The sequence below is a fragment of the Branchiostoma floridae genome, chromosome 4 (genome assembly GCF_000003815.2).
Source record: "Branchiostoma floridae strain S238N-H82 chromosome 4, Bfl_VNyyK, whole genome shotgun sequence".
Taxonomy (NCBI): Eukaryota; Metazoa; Chordata; class Leptocardii; order Amphioxiformes; family Branchiostomatidae; genus Branchiostoma; species Branchiostoma floridae.
This window is the reverse complement of record NC_049982.1, coordinates 7,273,358-7,294,059: the sequence shown is the minus strand read 5'-3', so window position 1 is coordinate 7,294,059 and position 20,702 is coordinate 7,273,358. Positions and strand designations below refer to the sequence as shown.

Below are 20,702 nucleotides of genomic sequence, written 5' to 3'. Positions count from 1 at the left end.
TTTTATGTTTTCTGTACTGTATGTTGTCCCTGGTGTTCAAAGTTTGACTGATTGTTATCACGTTTTTGTCCTGTATTTATTATTTACATGTATGTTTGATGGGCCCCCTTGGAAATCAACTACTGTATGCACTGTTGTAGGGGTAACCCATCTGTCTCAAGATGAAATAAATAAATAAATAAATAAAAAACTACATCAGGGACGTCATCGATGGTTTTCTGCTGGAGGAGCACCGAGGTACGTGGTCATCCAGAATAACAAACTTGCACGTTTAATCAGCATCACCTCCGCAGCGGCAATCATTCGTGTTACATCTAATTTACATAACATTTATGTTTCTCTGTTTTTCTTACATAACATTTATGTTTCTCTATGTTTCATTGCATCGTGTGAGCTCCTTTTTTGTTGTTTGTTTGCAAGTTAATTGACTCACTTGACGGGCTTTAAATTACTTGTTCTTGGCATTGTGACTGAAACATGATGCAGGTTTGTGAGAAGAGCTCATCGCTTAACCATTGTGTTTTTATCGTTAGGGTCTTAGGGAACAGAATACTGTCTGAACTACCACAAGACAACACCATCAACGTCATCAGGAACCTGTTCGTGGCGGGAACCGACACCACCGCCAGCACGCTCCGCTGGGCCATGCTGTACCTGGTCATGCACCCGGATGTGCAGCGCAAGGTGCAGGAGGAGATTGATGAAAACAGGTAACGTTAAAGGGTTGTTTTCGCAACGTCGTGAGTGGCCTTGTTTCCTCGGGTTAAACCTAGAAGTTGTGGGTTCGAGTCCTTGAATTCCATGGTCACTAAGATTTGGGAGAACTCGCGTCAAATTTTATTTTAGAATGTGTTTTTGCGTGTGTCCATTGTACATTACGTACCACTATCCTCACAGACTCCATCTACGCTCCTGCGAGAACATCTTCCCTACACAGAGGCGGCCATACGCGAGGCTCAGCGGATTCGACCCATCGCTCCTTCGTCTGTTCCTCACGAGACCACAGCTCCTGCTACAATCATGGGCCATCAGGTAACCACTCTTTGCTACTTGAATAAACGTTCAACTAAACGTGTCATAGTTTCGTCGATGAAGGTTGGAAATGCAATGCTCCTATTAGCGATTACTAGTACTCAAGCAGTTGGATATGATTTTGGAAACGGTCATCAGACGTACGTTTCAGATAGCATCAGTGTCACTCACGAAAGATAGCGTAAGCTTTCTAAAACGTCTGACTGTTTACAAAATCATATCCAGTTGCTTGAGTTTCTTTCTTTGAACTGCAATATTCTAATTTCAAACTTATTAGATTATTTTAAACAGTTTGTTTTATACTACAGATCCCCGCCGGCACCTTCATAATACCCAACCTGTGGTCTCTCCACATGGACCCGAAGTACTGGCCCGATCCGGAGCGGTTCGACCCCACCCGATTCCTGGACGCCAATGGGCAGCTCAAAACGAGCATGGAGTCTTTCTTGCCGTTTTGCACAGGTAAAACAAGTGTACGTGACGAAAGACTGGTTTGTGTGGATGCACTTTATAGCTGAATATAGGTAACTACATGTATATGTGAATCCAAAGCGCTATCGTCAGTGTTCAATCCCCATTAAATGTTGAGCAGACATACCTTCTTTTCTCTCTCTTGTTTAAATCTGATATCAAAAGTTACGTTCTATTTTTCGCTTTCAATGATAAAGAGTGACAAGTTTTGTAACTATTGACAGAGTTATTAGTGCTTTAAATGATGTCAACGGTATCTCTTTTTTTACATTTGTCTGACCCTTCCCTCTTGACCTCAATTAAAAGTGGCACGCAGGCCGATTTGAGCTTCTCATGAGTAAACAAAGTTTTAAAAAAAAACATTAAGGAAATGATGGTGACAACAATCGTTTTATCTTCTCTTGCTTCTGCATCAGGTCCCCGGAGGTGCCTTGGAGAACAGCTGGCCAAGTTCGAGCTGTTCCTTTTCTTCACCTCCATGCTGCAACAGTTCACCTTCAAGCTGCCAGAGGGCGCTCCTACTCCAGACAAAGAGGGGATTTTCGGGCTCGTGTTTTCCCCACAACCGTTCAAAATCCGTGCATTTCCGCGGTTTTAGACATGATCCTATTGTATTGTACTCACTGCACTACTCTTAAGCTAAATTCCACCGCGACAGAAATCTATGCTGTTTGCGGGTGCTCTTATTTCTAAACTAACAAGTTAGACTCTATAAGTGACACAAACATCACACAAGAACTTGACGACAAGGGATTCAGGTTTAACCCTTTTATTGCTATCTTCTAAAGCTACTAATTCTGCTAACAGCATAGCACTAAGCTCAGAAGCTGCTGAAGGAGGAGTGAGATGCATCCACAGGAGGGCGACTCTTCTTAAGTCCTGCTCCTTTAGGCGGAGTCCCTGCGTGGACAGATTCAAAGAGGGCAGCAAAACGTTACAAAACTTTACAACAATATATTATTCAGCAAGGGAAAGGTATGATCCGATTGTTTAGTATTTCATATCTAACATTATTTTTTCTTATCAACTTTGCACCCTATAATTATTAACTTATGTAGCTCTGTCGTGTTTAACTAGGGTAGCCCAATATAATGGTGTGACCACTGCTTTATATAACTTTACAGTAGGGCCCTGGGCCTGGGAATAAGGTTAACAATAAGAAAGAGCAATAATAGGTCTGAATATAGAACATTGTATGTGGATTAAGTTAATAATAAAGGCGGTATTGAACTTTTCTTTTGACCACTGCTTTACAGCTTTACAGTAGGGCCCTAGGCCTTAGGTCAAGGTTAAGAATAAGAAAGAGCAATAATAGATTTGTAAAATAATTAGATGGGAATAAAGGTTAGCGGAAGTTCTTTGTTCGTTAAACATTGCATGTTGATTAATCTAATAATAAAAGCTGTATTGAACTGTTTTGTGTTTGATGTCGAACATATTGAGTATCGAGTGATAATACTTTGCTCACATGTGGGACTCTAGGCGTGTGCGCCACACGTGAGGGAGAGCTGCCCCACGTCCTGACAGGACCAGCCGAACGGACAGGAGAAGCTCTTACAGCGGTACTGGCCTGCGTCAACACGCCCATAGCCTGGAGAGAAATACAACAGTAAAACTGTCATGAGCCGAAAGCCGAAATGCATTTGAAAAGGTCATATACATGTGAACTCTTGTCCTTTACCTGTCCCATTCAGGCTGATTTCTGGCTCCACGTTTTTCAAATAGTACTCTTCAATCAGATCTTTCTATGGCAAAATCGTGTCTAAATGTACCTAAAACAGTCCAACAGCCACGGATTTACGACCGAAAGACCTTGATTTTTTGCAGCTATGTAAGACTCAATTATAAAACATATGGTGTCTCTACTCACCGTTGCAGATGAAGTAGTGACCAAAGTCATCGCAGCCCCAGTTTGGAGGACAGGGGTTGTTGGCGCAGAGATCAACGTCTGAAACAGATAACACATACACTCAGTGATTTAAACTACTGTATTAGTATTTTAGCCAACATATCAGCATAATATTACTCTTTTAAACTCTGTATAACAGTTATAATCAGCCTTCAATAAGTAAGATTAACTTGTGAAGTTAACTTCTGTGTAGAGATTTCAACTTCAGAGAAAGGCATCAGGGACAGGAAATATACTCAGTAACACAATGTTATACATGCATATGATGTTTCCTACCATTTTCGCAGTCATCTCCGGTGAATCCAGGCACACAATGACAGGTGTATGAGTTGACTCCATCCACACACGTGCCGCCATATTGACAGGGATCCGAGGCGCACTCGTCGATATCTGGAAAAATTCGATAGATATAGAGAAAACTCAATGCATGGTGAAAAATGTATAGCCTTAAGAGCAAAAAGTATTCCGCATCATAATGCCCCGCGCGCTATAAATAAACAACATGGCATCCTTTGTCGCCGCTACATCACAGATACATCTTTATGTTAGATTCCACTCAATTCACAACTACTATCCAATTTCATTGGCATGAGAAAACTTAACGTGAAGATGTATATTCCATGTAGAAGCGTCATCTGCTAAGTGGCAGACGTGCAGACAACAGAAGACTCAGCGGACGCCATGTTGTTTATTTACCTCTCCAGCGCCCGCCGAAACAAAGTGAAAATAAAGTTGACTTCTAGTTCAGCACCAAGGCCAAAACAATACTAGCATCAAAATCTGGACACGCTTGCCTCACTTGAGACGCTATTGACGCTATTCAAAAGCATTATGCTATCCTCAATTGAGGGTTATGGTGACATCTACTCACTGATCTCACAGTGGTCTCCTACGAAGCCTGGTGCGCAGTCACAGTAAGCGTAATTCTCGTTGAAGCAGGCGGTGCAGTTGCCTCCGTTCAGGCAGACGTTCTGCTTGCAGGTGACCACATCTGCAGATATTTCATAGCAGAGACAATTAGAAAATCACATGGGAGGTACCCATTTTTGTATCAAATGATTTTTTTAAGAACAGTAAAAAAGAATCAACAAGATTTCTTGGAAATACATTAGAGGAGGCTTTGTGTTATTTTATTATTTACAGATGACTTGATTAAAAACCATTGTTACCGGACTCACGTTGACAGATCAGTGTGTATGTTTCATGAACAATTACGATAAAAGAGTAACATCAGTGAAAGGCCCACTTTTTAGAAACCCGTTCACACAAACACATTCAAACTCATATAAACAGTATTAAAAGGAGCATAGAGGTACAGTGTTCCTAACTTCTATAATATTCTGATATATACAAGTAATTGTGACTGTTTGTTAAGAGAAAAATTCCTTGACTTACCAGACTCGCAGACGTAGTTGTACTGTTCAGTACAGAAGTCAGCGTTCAGGTCGTAGTTGCCGTTCTTGTCCAGCAGGGCACACAGATTCTCGGGCTTGCCGGGCATCCAGCGTAGTTGGGCTGTGGTGTGAAAGGCGTGGAAGAGAAAAATTGTTATTGTACCAACCAACCAACCAACCAACCAACCAACCAACCAACCAACCAACCAACCAACCAACCAACCAACCAACCAACCAACCAACCAACCAACCAACCAACCAACCAACAAAACAACCAACCAACCAACCAACCAACCAACCAACCAACCAACCAACCAACCAACCAACCAACCAACCAACCAACCAACCAACCAACCAACCAACAAAACAACCAACCAACCAACCAACCAACCAACCAACCAACCAACCAACCAACCAACCAACCAACCAACCAACCAACCAACCAACCAACCAACCAACAAAACAACCAACCAACAAAACAACAAACCAACCAACCAACAAAACAACAAAACAACAAAACAATCAACCAACAAAACAACAACAACAAAACAAGAGAAACTATGACGACTAAACATTACTCCCTGCTAAGTCGTTTTGTTACAGCAACTAGAACATGAAGCTCGGAGACTCACAGCTCATGGTGGAGAGGTCGGTGTATAGGAAGTGCTCCGGGCCGTTTTTGAGACCGATCCAGTGGGACACGTCCGTCCCCAGGCGGATCTCACCGGTCAGAAACTCCTGCTCAGCAACGGTCTTCACTCCGGCCAGAGCTCCTCCCCGAAGGGCGCAATATCCCTCGGCTAGACGGTGGGGTTTGGGCTCCTCCGACAGTTGGAAACATTTGTCGGAGTTCAGAACTTGGAAAGAAGAGCAGAGATATAAATTAGTCCTGTTTTCATATGGCGTCATCTGCACCATGTTGGATTACAGGGTATGTCTGTCAACCACGCGAAGATGCTACTGATTCATTCAATCACCAGCCAACATGGTCGTCGGAGGATTCAGATTGTAATTAGTATGACAAGCCTGTATATCCATTATCTCCATTACTAGCCTCATCATAATCAGTCAATTTGAATGTTTTATGCAAAAACCTGCGCTCGTGTTCAACCAAGCGTCTTATTATGTTTATCACGAACCTTTCAAAGCTTTGCAAATTTGCTTTCCTTTTTTTGTTCTTCTAAATGGAGATAGATCCAAACTTTGTCATAATGAATGATCATAGCGCAATATTCAAAGTTTGTAAAAGCATCTTATCACATTCCCCTACCTGTTTCACAGTTCCGACCGGTCCAGCCATCTCTACAGGTGCAGCTGTAGTTCCCAGGTGTGTTCAGACAGGTGGCGCCGTTCAGACATGCATGCGTACCCTCCACACATTCATCAATGTCTAGAAAAGACGAAACGGCAAGAATAGGTTAGAAAGCTATGTTAGACGCAACTTTCGATTTGTTTTCGTTTGGAAAGGTGTGCACACTATTGCAATAAGTGTGGCAATAAAAAGTATTGCCATGGCGGACAGTTTTATTGTTTATAAGTATTAATGATTTTGTTGTAGGTCTTTTGTATTTCCTTTCTCCTGGCTGTATGTATGAAGATTGTATTACGCGATGGATGTTTGTAGGGGTCCACACACAATCTACAAGAACATGTAAGAATCACTACAATTGATTTTTCCTGTGCAAGTTATAGATAAATCGACAAAGATGGCATTAAAATTAACTTCCGGTATAAAAAGCCACTATTTGGCATTAATTTACGTGCCTAAAACATACAAAACGTGCCAAATGTTTGGTCACAAACAAAAATCTACGCACCAATACATGTTATTTTTTGTTACATTCTATCAAATATATCAGAAAATCACAGGAAAATGGCTTATTTATGTCCAAATTTTGGCGCATGGTGGCATTAAGCTCAATGCAAACGAGATGTCAATCACTGGGGAAAGGTAGCCAGCATTGATACCCGGGAGACCGTCTGTTAATCCACACTGCGGCAGGCACTGGGCACATGCTGACCAGATGTGCCACAAAAACTGAAGGAAACACAGTGAAGAGAGGGTCATAGTTTAATACTTCACATTTTACATGAGAAACATTCTTTGGAAACATTTTTCAAACTACATAAAATGTGATATCATTTTTTTGGTACTTGAACGAGGCTAAACAGAAGCTCAATGACAGTGTTGATCTATTGAAAAATTCTCCTATGTCAGCTGGACTTTTCCTGCTGCACGGGCCTCAGGTTTCTTCTTTTACAGGGTTCTTTTGAAGAAAACTGAACATCCAAGTTTTCAACGTTCAGCACAAACATTGTATATTTTGAATGTTAGAAGTAACTTCTCTTCCTGTTGGCCCAAAATCACCAGCTAACAAATGTAGTCAATTTTGGCGATCATTTTTGACATCGTAAAGCAGTACACATTTATCTTCGCAATGTTGTGCCACAAAAAGTAAGACACACGATCTGACCCGGCCCATGGTATAAAGGATGTGTGTGCCAAGGCCGGTTGATGGATTCCAGATGTAATCTTTGCCCTGGCCGGAGTATCAGTTACACCCCCGCTACTTGGGAATCCCCTTCGCATGCCTGTGTAAAAATTCCACAGATGCCTGCGGAATTCTGGGAATTCTTGTAAAACGGACGCACACTATAATGTTAGGCGGAGCCCCTGAGGCGTCCGCCAAAAATATAACTGTCTCTGCTCTGGGACTGAATGTCGATAATGTCTTTTGTCTTTATTTCTTCCCACGGTCCAACAAATTACCGACAGAGAGAACTGAGCAACATTGATATTAAGGCTACCTCAATGACAGGTAAAATTTAAGATAATGTTTCTAGTTATAATATGTACCAGGACCCGCGATCCCTCAATCGATGTCAATGAATGTTTGCACTAATTTCATAATCCAGGCGTGCGTTCAATTCACCAGCTGGAATTGAGAATACCATGGGTAGAATGATAAGTACATTGTATATAGATATCCTAGTAAGCATTATAAGATAGGGGAATGTACAAAGCGGTCCTACCATTCTCACAGTCGTCTCCGGTGAAGCCAGGCACACACCGACAGGTGTAGGAGTTGACTCCGTCCACACAGGTACCGCCATGGTGACAGGGATCCGAGGCGCACCCTTCGATATCTGCAAACCCACCGTTAAGGAGTTTAGAAAATAGCTCTTTTTTTTATAACCCATCGTCAGAATTAAAATTGTCGGTCTTTATACTTACATGTAGGACGCTTCGTGTGTATTACAGGGATATCTCTTAAAGCTATACTACGGAATTGTTTGCGCTCAAATTTGAAATATCATAGAACTAAGAAATCTCAGATTTACTACCACTTATTGACACTTTTGTGCCATTATTTCACGTTTGCAACGTAAAGGATTAGTCTACAAACATGCCGCTCTTGGCGCGCTGTAACCTGTTGACCTCCCGAATTAGACCCTCCTGTTTGTAAGCAACAACATGCTGGCCACCAGGAGGTCCCCCAGGGTGGGATAATCAGTTAGGCACATGGCAGACTGGAGATAAAGGCACAATGACGATAGGCGGTACTTGAACACCACTGTTACACTACTCCCCCTTTTCTTTTCAAGATTCGTCCTCGAATCTCCGAGTTCGACATCACTGTGTGGCACATCCGCTAGCCTGTTACAGGGTCGGCATGGGAACCAGTGAAACAACCAGAGGGGCGAGTAGAACAGAAAGAAACAACATGCCCCCTACCCGGGATCGAACCGGGGTCGGCAGATCACAAGTCATGACTGCTATCGCTGTCGCCACAAAAGCACTAGTGCCCTTGAGCAAGGACGATAGGCGGTTACTTGAACACCACTGTTACAACTATCTACTGTACTCAGAGGAAATTGTCAACTGGCCCCCCACTGGGGCCGGCTGATAAGGAACACAGAGGCAGTAGCCAGCCGCCTGTGGCTATCTGTTTGCTGGAAGATCACAATTTTTATACATCATGCTTATGTGGTGGTGCAATGATATCACAGCATTTTTCCCTGAATATTGGTATGCAATGCTATAGGGTTGATTGAACTAACAATGCAACGAAAAGTAGGAAATGCTACTTTTTGTTTTGTTCAAATATTCCGTAGTATGCCTTTAAGGTGACCGTTGGTGTATAATCTATTGAATTGTGGTGATGAGCTGTTAAATAGCCAATCTACTAACCCTTTGCACATAAGGCGAACCGATTGCTGTAGTCTGCGCCATGGAAGTACTGGTTGTTGCCTGAGTAGGCACCGATGGCCTGACCGCGGAAACTAGTGTAATAAGCAAATATGCCGTCCATTACAGGGCATTGTAATGGGTTGTTTGCACACAGAACCCGGGAGATTCCGTCCATTGGCCAGCTACATGTCCCCAGACCTGTGTTCACACAAGCCGAGGACATAGATGGACATGTCGGCTCCGCTGGGCAGGGCATGATGTACCCAGCTGCTTCACACGTGCTCTTGATGTTCGATGACGTCATCGTGCCTGACGCACGAACCTTGTAGTAGGCCCATCCCTGGAGGGAAGTCAGGTAGGCTTCTTCACCTGTTAAAGAAATCATCCCAAAGTCTCATATTGTGATCAGAATCTGGACAAGATATATGAATTACTAACTGAAAACAAGGAAGCCCCTTATTAGGAGAACAATTGATAAAGATGATAACATGAAACCCACCCAGTTACAATCCTAACGCGTGTCACGTGTCAATGTGTGAAAATCAAAGAATTAGGACTCTATGAAGTGGAAAGGGTGTAGAACAAGAAAGAAAGGAAGGAAGAATGAAAGATGATTGCTACGTAATCTTTGTAGTCTTATTTCTTACCATTGGTATATAAATGATGATGATAGAATATATAAATAACAGTTATATGCATGTATTACATGGATGAAATGATTCTTACCTGCAGCCAGACTGAGCATAGAGATCAACGTGACGAGAAGAAATGCCCCGTGTCCGGCCATCGTGTCCGCGTACATTCAGAATGACTTCTCTCCTCAGGGGCAGCCTTTTCTATACACGGATCATCGGTAACAACCAGATGGTTTTCGAGTGGAACCGGGCGGTGAATGAATCAAACCATCATCAATTCTTACGTGTGGCAGTTAGGGCTAAATTGATATTTGTGTTATATTCAACACATCAAATATCCGGATATCAAAATACACGAGAGCTCTTCCTGATGCCCTCCATGTATCAATATATTGCCAAGACAAACGCTGGTAAAATTGTTGGAACGGTGAATGACGAATGATTATACTCAAATTTTCGATAAATCTTAGGTGGATGGAAATGGAAGTCCAGCAGTGTATTTCATTTTGGAAGGCAAACCTTTAAAAGATAATGCACTGTATGTTTCTAAAACATGTAAAGTCATCTCAGAACTAGCATTTCGTAGCATGTCTGAAGTGCTGTAGGCATCGTATAACACCACGCACTAGGTATGTGATAAGTGTTTTGTTTGTAATTTAGCTCCAAATGGTAGCGACGGTGGTATTCTATACATGTAACGGAAGGGACTGAAGATGTACTACCATTCAAAACTAAATTGCAATATACGGAATTTGCACACATCTTCACACATGTAATATGCTAGTCAGAGTTTAAGGCATTCCAATGATTAACTTCCTACAAATGAAGCTTTATCGTCTTAAATAGGCCAAAATGTATCAGCTGTTATTGTGATATCTCGATAGCTAGACAAGATGCCATTATTTCATTCGCGGACATCCATGAATGCGTAGTAAAGTGATGTTAGGGATACGATTTCCAATGCTATTAAGCCATCTACAGAGAAATAAAATCAATATGTGGCGAAATGATGCGTGCTTTGTTACGAAACGACTTGTGCCTTGTTGCGAAACGACTTGCCCTGTGGCGAACTGACATTGTGGCGAAACAACCTATAGCCCCTGAGTTGTAAACTCTAAAGGTTGTTCACAAAAGAGTGTTTATGCAAGTTTCCCTTAAAGCCAGGTCAAAAAGTAAGACTGGCAACTTAAAGTTAGGTTGTTTCAAGACATGTATATGTATCTCTTTATGCTTAAATGTGAAGTGTAAGAATAACCAAAGCAACTGCGAGAATTAAATGGCGGCGTTTTATCTCCGTCCACGTAAATTTGAGCAAATGCACATTTGGAATTTCCGCAGAAAAAAATTAGGTTATATTAAAGGACCATTACTGATGTAAATGCTGTGTAATACAGTGAGATCATCAGATGTGAAATCAGGAAATCAATTGGAAGGAAGGAAGGAAAGGAGGAAGGAAGGAGGGAAGGAAAGAAAGTGGCGAAGGAGGGAGGGAGGTGGGAGGTATGGATCATGTAAGTGCCAAGCACTTCGGCTTGAAAGGAAAACTATCAAAATCTATGACATTTTATATATGCAGTGAACTAGTATAATAACTGCCAGTGGATTAGTATCGCAACTGAACATCTAGATCTTTGTCAGTAAACGAAACGCAAGCGAAAGCCGTGAGCCAGCGGTTACTACGGAGGATGATACTCAGGCTAAGCAGATAGGGGCCGATTGGACTAAAACCGCAATATGCATCTAGTCAGTCTACTCCAAATAGTATTGACCAAGGTATCACATTGAAAATCTACAAATATTGTGGGCTAATGTGCAGTATAGGCCCTATATCAACTGTTGGAAAAACAAGACTATACCTTCCTCCGGGTAGCTTAATAAAAATAACTTCTGAAACCATCTGTTCTAAAATGTTGTAAAAGGATTAGCATAAAAGGATTCGGTAGCGATTGCCAATGTCGCGAGAAGGCGAATCTGAGTATACAATGGTAAGACGGCCTATGCTGAACTATGACCCCCACCACACTATAATTATAAGCACAAAGTTCACTTTGCACCGCGGAAGTGCCAAACGGGCACGTCATCAGCAGACAGACAAGCGTGCAGCATGGAGTGTCTAACAGAGATACTGACGACTGTTTATCGGTACTTGGATATGTCTACCCTGCTACTGGCGGCCTGTGTCTGCCTGATGACGTACTGGTACCTGCAGACCCCCCGCAACCTCCCGCCCGGACCCTGGGCCTGGCCCGTCCTGGGGAACATCCCCTTGTTCATGAAGTCAAAGGTCAGTTTTATAACACCTAGCTATATATATGCTACCTACAGATAATGATACATACACTTTGCATAATTGAGAGTTTCATATATGTAAATGTATCTATATATATATCTGTCTCTCTCTCTGTCTCTCTCAGTCTCCCTCAGTCTCTCTCTGTCTCTGTCTGTCTGTCTCTCTCTCTCTCTCTCTCTATATATATATATATATATGTGTGTGTGTGTGTGTGTGTGTGTGTGTGTGTGTAGCACAGCCATGTCAAAATTTGCAGCGTTCGCACATGTACATAGTCGTCTCCTGCAATCTTCAGCTATCATCAAAGTCTATGTATCGCAATCTGTAGGGAACAGTGGTCAACAAAACCTCGTTAGCACAGAATTACTACCCCGAAGTTTTGTTGTTCTCGATCTCGGTGACGCATCCTGCTCTATGAAGAACTATCGGAGTTTCACTATAGCTAGAGGGTGAGGTTGACTTCACTTCTATTGTGTTATATACCATTGAGAAGGTCTACATATTATGTAACCCTTTATGTCAACAGACAAATCATCGAGGGAAATTTCGACACTTTTTTCTCTTGACCCCGCTCACATAAGCAGCCTTGGTGCTCGACCCATAGCATATGGGTACTAATGCAAAGGTTAATGAATGAAGTTAAGGTATGAAATATAAATGAAATCTAAAAAGTTACAACGGAGATATGACCTACCAAAACCAAGTTTTCAAACTTTTTAGTTCAGGGTCTAGTTCAGACTGCCAGCAGAGAAGAGTCACTAGCACCATTGAGCCAGGTCCGGGATGAAAACACAAAAGCTGCATGACTCAATATCAAAATCAATTATTTCAAATTGTAGATATCATCCTAGCATGGAAAAGAAAAGAGACAATGGTAACTCCGGAGGGTAGTACTAGGGATGCTGCACATTTAATAAAGCAAATAGTTTATTTGCAAATACATTCCCAGGGGGTTATAATTAATCGCAAGTACATGTAGTATGAAATAAGGATCATAACTACAGTTATACTTAAAAGTATACTTATACTTAATATACACTAATGAAGTGGAATTCTAAGGTTTGAATCTACTTCCGTTCAGTTTGACGTCTCATTTGCAGGCAGTGGAAGACTTCTTCAATAGTACATGGGTTCCTTGATTTTGAAAAATTGTAGTAGATATAAAGATATGAAGACACTAATGTTGTCAGTGTCAATAAGTTATAATTATGATGCCATTATCTTAAACTGTTGATGACTATCAAAATGTTCCCGACTAACTCATTACCAACTGTATCCCAACCAGTTTGACTTCTTTCCCGACACCATCACCGACCTGGCCTGGCAGTACGGTGACGTCATGACGTTCTGGAACGCACGTGACCTGAATGTCGTCATCAGCGGGTACCGGACGATCCGGTCAGTCCTGGTTAAGAGGGCCGAGGACTTCTCCAGTCGGAAGGCTCCCCCTGTACTGGTGGATCTACGCGGGGATGGGACGGCTAGAGACACCACGAAAGGCAAGTCTATCATATCTTATATATTTTAAGTTATTATGATAATTTGTATCAATTTCATTTATTTATTTATGTATTTTTCCCGTGGGAAGTGCGGCTGAGGCCGACAGGACTAATCCAGTCTAAATAAAGGATATTGATTGATTGAATGATTGATCATATCTTATCATGTCAAAGTTATATTTCTTCATTTAGGCCTCTAGAGACATTGTTTTCATTTCTGTTGCTTCAGAATTCGAACGCAATCCAGTAGGTGTACATGGCTGGCGCATTTTTGGGATCAAAAACCTGTATTTTGGGTTTTGCTAAAAAGATACAATCTAAATTTGACGCAAACATATAAGGGTCACACAATGATGTCCTCCAAATTATTAAGTTCTATTTCGTCAAAGATAAAAGTCAATCAACGGATTCTAGCGCCAAATAGACAAGAGGTCAATTCCGAATGTTTTGTTTGAAATTTGTTTGCAATCCTATGTGCAGTTCCATATTCATCTTTGTCAGAGGTGTCACACTTGTGAGTTAACGTAATGATTATTTTCAGGTATAATTTTTGCCGATTTTGGCTCGGACTGGAAGCATCAGCGGAAGTTTGCAATGAAGACCCTCCGAGACTTCGGCGTCGGCAAGCGGAGCCTGGAGGGGAAGATTTGTGAGGAGGCCGCTGCTCTTAGTCAGGAACTTGTGGCGAAAGACGGAGAGCCATTCAACACCAAACCTCTGTTACAAAACTCTGTTTCTAACATCATCTGCTCCATCGTGTTCGGGAAGCGGTTCGAGTATGGCGACCCCGAGTTTTTGTGGCTCAGTCATCTCATAAGCGAAGTGGTAAATGCCACACCCGGTAAGGATATCCTCATCAACATCCATCCCGTGTTCCGACACCTTCCCTTCGGGTCGCAGGAACATCAAAAGTTAGCAAGGAACTTTCCAAAACTCCAGGCCTTTTGTGGGGAACAGATCAAGAAGCACAGAGCGACCTTTGACCCTAACGACATCCGGGACTTCATCGACGCCTTCCTGCTGGAACATCAGCACGCCGGGAGGGAGCATGCGCAGTACAGCTTCACAGTTGAACAACTACAGGAGGTCTTTTTTAAAATTTCTAAGTGTTTGTGTTGATATAAAGGAAAAACGCCATCAGCTTCAAAACACATGATGGTGATGTAAGAATAGATGGTTATGAGGGGTAGAATTATGAGCTAAGGTCAGAGAGATTGGAAAACATGTTTTGATTTGATACATGCCTGTGTGAAAATTTGCCCGTCCCGGACTAGTCCGAACCGGCATGAACCGTCAGTTCGAACCATGCAATAGTCCGGGGGTCGGACGGGTCGGTCGGACGGGACGGACGCTCGACAGTTCGCAGAACGGTTCGGACGGCCATAAAGAGTCCAGATTGGCCGCTTGGACTAGCCCGGACTACGTCCCGGACTGGTCCCGGACGGCATGGTTCGAACGCTTTCGGGCGGCGGCCTGGAGCGGGCCGTTCGAACGGTTCGAGCCGATACGGCCCCGCCCGGGCCGGACGGCCGAACGGGCGGTTCCCATAGCAACAAAGCGATCCGAACCGTCTGGGGGCGTGCAGAGCACCGCGGGGCGCCGGTACGGACGTCTGCGGACGTCTGCGAACCACCAATTTATATGGCAACTGTACCTCCCAAACACCCGTGAAATGCGTAAAATCATGCTGTTATGAGGTGGAAATCGCTGCCCAAACAGTTCGGACGGTCTGAACCGCCGGAATGCCGTCACAAAATAGAAATAATTTGAATGCAATTCATCCCTCTGCCGCCAGCGCTCCTATAGACAAAATATTAATGACGGCTTGAAGTTACAGAATGACACCAGCCGCAAGACAATCAATGTAAATCACATGTGCCCTCACTTTGACGTTATGTGCGTGCTGAGTCCCAGGAAACATTTGATTGCCCGTACAAACCATGTACAAAGCGTAAGTAATGGATTTCTGATGTCTTTCCGACTGAAGCGTGGTTACCAAACATGTGGTGGAGACACTATCACTAATATATGATATACATTCAAGTCCATAATCTAGAAGATTCATTTATAAACATCATTGAATGCCCTAATATATTCATGCCAACGCTAGGCACGTTACGCACCCAGCGGCGGCGAGGGTTCAGTGACCCCATCTCAAACGTAAACAAGAAGACGATCCTATGAAGAAGCCAAACATTTTGTTGGTGTGTGTTGAACTTTATTGTATTTTGTTGGAAGAAAGTTGTATCTAAATATTGAATGGTAATATATGTTAATCTAGTGCCACAAAATATTATTCTACGTGTCTAAAATAAGACTAGTTTTGATATAGGTGCTGGCCCCCATACGTGAATTGAACTCTCCCACACTTGATTGAAGCCTCCCGGTCCTTTGGGACAGCCGCCCGACAAGTGCGCACATGTCTATAACTCGTTGTTTGTTGTTTATTTTACGTTCCATGTGTTAATTTTTGGCACAGTTTGCACATCCATTGACAGGAATACCACTAAGAATGATGTCGTCATTATACCCATTTCCTTTGTGTTTCTTGCCTTTTTTCACGAGCAAGTTATTCAAAGACGGGAAAATACGATCCAGATATCAATTTGCGAGCCAGTGGCTAGGCCACACCCACACAGCGCGAAACTTTAGGTATAGAGGCGTGCCGCTGTCCATCATCGCGTGGCGACCGACAAAATAATTAGCAACCATATCTCCGCTAGCTGGGTGCCATGCTGTCCGTATTATAAAACGTCTGCACAATTATTATTGGAATCTTTCGTCAGTAAATTTACTTTGCGCACTTGTAAGCGACTTTTGACAAGACTGGTCGGTGTTCCCGTAAAGCTTTCCTTCCTAATCCCAGCAAAACTGGTCTCCGGGGACAGCCGCCTACCAGACCGATTCGTAGGGCAGGAATCAAAATGTCACACTACAACGGGTCTCCAATTTCTGGAAGGGTGGCAAAATCACCAACGTCCGGCCGCACCTTTGAGCTTCGGCCGTAAGTCTAGAATCTACTTAAATTATTCAGCAAAGCAAATAGGATGTAAAATCTGCTTGTCTCTAGTGTATAGTTATTGTGCATGTGATTTCATTAACTTTTGTAAAATCAACGATATTCAGAAGGCTTCAGAAGTACCACGAGTGTTATCATACAATGTTGATTGAATGAGTAGAGATTAAAAGACGTCACCCTAGAGGATTATTGTTAACCTACGCCGTAGACGTTTCAACTTTCACATCGCTTGATAGATTTTTATGCCCGTCAAAGGCACATGTGTGAATAGCAGGCGAAATCTTTACTTGCGGCACAAGTAAATAAACGCTTTTTGAAAAGTTGGTAAGGAGGAACAATATTAAACGGGGAGGATTATTGTCGAGGAAATTCCGCTCGTGAGGACATGGATATAACGTCCTTGGGAGGAAGTTACTAGTATGCCATGGTGAGGAGAAGTAATTCTATGGAACGTTGACATTAATATTTTTCAGTTGTAGTTGTACTCTACTCTCTCTACTCTATATGAAGCATGGATATGGACACCTGACGTGAATTCAGATTACGCTTAGTCTACAGTTTAGTCTTTGTTCTGTGCGTTTAGTTGTTACACAACATTGGGCAAGTACACCAAGATACGCTACTGAAGTACAGAGAAGAAAACAACTTCGCTGGAATTTCACAGGTTTTATCCCCAGGGGCAGGCAGGCGAGTTTCTAAAGCTTGACTCCCTGCTGACAATAATCCCGATAGCCCGTCCGAACGGTTCAAACGGTTCGGGATTTACTGTGGCGTGTCCAGAGATCCGCCTGGCTCCGACATGTCCGACCCGTGAGAACGTTGCCCCAAACCAGGGAGGTTTTATCAAACCCGGGACATTGAGGAAACAACTTCGTTACCTTCGTCATGGATTTAAAATTACCTCCGATCAGTGGTGTATGCGGAAATTGTAAGACGATCATAATCACATCATTATCTTCGCCGAGAAGGTTATATTTATGATATAATTTGCAACGGTACGTGGAAACATGACTTCCTCTTTGCTGCAACAAATGAAAATTACGTCATCATACCACTGTGTTTCCACGAAAATGGGCGCTGAAACAACATTGTGCATAATACAGCCTACAGGAGTCCCAGTAAGTGCGGAAAAAATACATGGATACTTCAGTTAGCCAGGATTTTGACTGTGCTGTTGATAATTTCACATCTAACACACTTGGTAACACAGCTAAACGATGTAAAACAGTTTCTTACCAGTTCAGTCTTGAACAAGAAGGGATGTTTGTATTCCAGTCCGTTCGTATTCCACGGAAGTTTCGGCAGTCGGTTGGAACAGCACCAGAACATAATTCCACACATTGTTTGTGTTGCTAGTCTTTTTCCATCTCTCCATGGCAGTTTGATGCATCCTGACCCGAAACGACAACGTACAAACCCCTCACGCGACACCTCTTCCAACTTATCCATGACAGTCTGTACATTTAGCCTTAGTATAAGACTAAAAAGCGGAAAAAATAACACAGGACATCAGGAAACGGTTTACTGATGAGTTTTCAATTTGAAATGACCGCGACGCACGCGCAATGCTCATGTTATCCCCAGGGGCAGACAGGGGAGTCTTTCAAGCTTGACACCCTGCTGACAATAATCGTGATAGCCGGTCCGAACGTTCAGAACGGTTCGGGAGGCACTGTTGCGTGTCCTGAGATCCGCCTGTCCCTGGCCCGATCCAGAGCAGCTCTAAGTCTAACCTTTCATATTACGAAGGATGAAGCGTCCAAATTTCTCAGGGGAACATGACACCGACCCCTAGATTGTGCGTCACCATCCCCAACCCCTATCAATTTACGACGCACGGGTAGTGCATAGTCTCTCCTTCTGTAAGTGTAACGTGCTGGATGCAGCCATCCACGGCGTTTCTTGATCCAGTCGTCGCTTCGACTAACGAGTAATATATTTTCGAATTTTTATTGTACGTTTGTGCTCTTAAAGCTAAGTACAGGTCAAAATGATAAAGTAGTTCTAACGCTTCTAACAACAATATGCATATAAAATGGTGGCGTTAGATGTTCGGCTAACCGTTACACGTGTCCTGTTTTGGATACCGTACTCCAGCGTGACACAGCACTGTACTTGTTTTTAGTCCCACTTCCTTGATATAATGTCAAGGGGAATATCACTGGTCAAACTCAACACGTTTTCAGAGAGTCGATTGAAGTCTCGCTGCTGCAGGTCGTCCAACAGGTGATCCAACCAGGTACTGCTCACAAGTTCCTTTCCGGCCAAAGCATGCGCTTTGACTCCAAACGATGGTGGAAATTTTGGTAAGTGAGAAACATTCAAAATATTGCACTTCACAAATCATGTTAGGTATTGTCCACAAGGCGAGATAATGCCGGACGCCATGAAAGGCAATAAAGATGCTAAATACATTTTCAACATTATCTCCCGTATTATTGCACATTTGGACAGAATCGTCGCTTGGTACAATGACAGTCAATCGAAACGTAGCGCAACTCAATGTCGTCTTATTTGTAAAGAGCCAGAGACAATTATTTAATCATAGGGTAGAAAGATTATATTTAGTTCTACAGAAAACAATGGTGATCTGTAACTTTTCCCCGCCCGTTTTAACGCCGTGCGAGCATGATCAATCCCGAGTCGTGTGGTGAAGACCTCAGGTGCCAGGGTGACCTACAATAGCATTGTCGTTTATTCTTCTTATAGTACTTTATTACACTGCGCTTGGAAGACAACGATTTTATTTGCGTGGGCAATGTAGTTAGCAAATCAAACACGACAGCAGAACGGACAATATAGCGTTCGTGTGATTTAGAAACGAAACACGGCGTGTCGAATTCTTATCCGCCATGCCACTGCGACTATCCAAGCGGTATCTGCTGTTACGTGTTTAAGACTTTTTTTCTCATTTATCGCTAGAGAAAAATAAAGAGACAAACAGGACTAAAACATATTCATTCTTCATGAGAACAGACTTCGTAACAATGACCTGTTCATACCTATAGATATTCACGTGTCTGTTTAGTTATAGACCTTACGAAAGTCGGCTTTACTTTTGTCGTGTCAATAAAGATTTTATATGCTGCATGCACGGCATTTGGTAGTGTACGAGATACGATACAAAGACTGGTACTTCGTGGCAGATAACCCTTTAATAATGGTCGAGAGGATAAACATGTAGGTGTGATCCGCACACTCAACGCTGCATGGGCGTGATGGGCAATCCAAACTGTGCAGGTCGCGTACTGTTCCCTGGCCGGCTACACTCCTCTGGCCGGCTTACTCTTCTATTCATTCTATTTCTACGGTTTTCCAGCGACCTGGAGTCTGGTAGAGACCAAGGACGACATTCTATCAGATAACGTCCTTGTAGAGACTAACATTTTCCTGCAAGGAGAGAGCAGGTCGACTTCATTAGACCGCCCGGCGGTACCATAAACAGGCATTTGTAGCAGTTCTCCCACACGGACGTATTTTCCCGTCCATAATTCATAAAACTCGGACAGGGCCCACAACCTAAATTATGTCACAAAATGTGGCAATATGTAACTGCGAAAATTTTGGCAATGCCTGAATCACTTGAATTTATCGTAAAATTTCTCCGTTTGTCACATTTCTGCGTATGTTTAAAACTTCTTATTGACGACCAGGGGGCTCAAGTACGTGCATGGTTGAACAACGTGTTTTGGCTCGCCATATTCAGATGAATTTCCAAGAAACTTGAAAGTGGGGCATAGGATTTCAGTTTCAGTTTCTTACAACCAATCATGTTGCTCATTATTTGCAGTGAAAATCGATGTCTCCGGCTCATTTCGTACCAATCGTAGCGATTGGCTAGCCAGTAAATAGATTGTCACACACTGTACACATCAGACGGCTACCGCCAGCATGGCGCCATGGCAACGGCCAATGTGTGGTGGGAAGACTACCAGAGCGCCGCTCACGTGAGCCTCACAGGCGGGATGTCAATCAACCCGCTGTTTATTTCAGCGGGTGCGGCCTGGAACTGGGATCGCCGTGTTTGTCAGTATCATCTTGCGCACTGGACAGTCGGCTTTCCGAGCAACGCTCGCGCATGCTGAAAATCTGCACTGAGTAGCGGAGTAGATTCTTCAAAGGGGGACTCAACACTGTAAGCTGGAAATTGGAAAATGAACAGCATTTTTAAGTGTATGTAAACTTTACTAGAAGACCCATCAGATTGTATTATACTCTACTCTTTACTTCAGATAGCCGTGCGTGGTGAACGAATATGCAA

At 42.9% G+C, this 20,702-nt stretch overlaps 2 protein-coding genes across 2 annotated transcripts in view; one reads left to right on the top strand and one right to left on the bottom strand.

The window, feature by feature from the left end:
• Positions 1-2,256: 2,256 nt before the first annotated feature.
• LOC118413159 (fibropellin-1-like) lies at positions 2,257-9,787 on the bottom strand. Its single transcript, XM_035816360.1, has 11 exons — positions 9,725-9,787; positions 8,999-9,367; positions 7,840-7,953; positions 6,077-6,196; positions 5,439-5,663; positions 4,808-4,927; positions 4,284-4,403; positions 3,689-3,802; positions 3,374-3,451; positions 2,972-3,094; positions 2,257-2,403 (listed from the first exon to the last, which is right to left on the bottom strand). The coding sequence occupies exons 1-10, from the start codon at positions 9,783-9,785 to the stop codon at positions 2,982-2,984; spliced, it is 1,434 nt and encodes a 477-aa protein (XP_035672253.1). The 5' UTR covers positions 9,786-9,787; the 3' UTR covers positions 2,257-2,403; positions 2,972-2,981.
• Positions 9,788-11,756: 1,969 nt separating this feature from the next.
• The window catches only part of LOC118413171 (cytochrome P450 2U1-like), a 12,117-nt gene continuing 3,171 nt past the window's right edge, over positions 11,757-20,702 (top strand). The window contains exons 1-3 of the mRNA XM_035816372.1: positions 11,757-11,917; positions 13,209-13,422; positions 13,964-14,508. Coding sequence (XP_035672265.1) covers positions 11,786-11,917; positions 13,209-13,422; positions 13,964-14,508 — 891 coding nt within the window. The 5' untranslated portion in view covers positions 11,757-11,785. The remainder of the gene's footprint in view (positions 11,918-13,208; positions 13,423-13,963; positions 14,509-20,702) is intronic.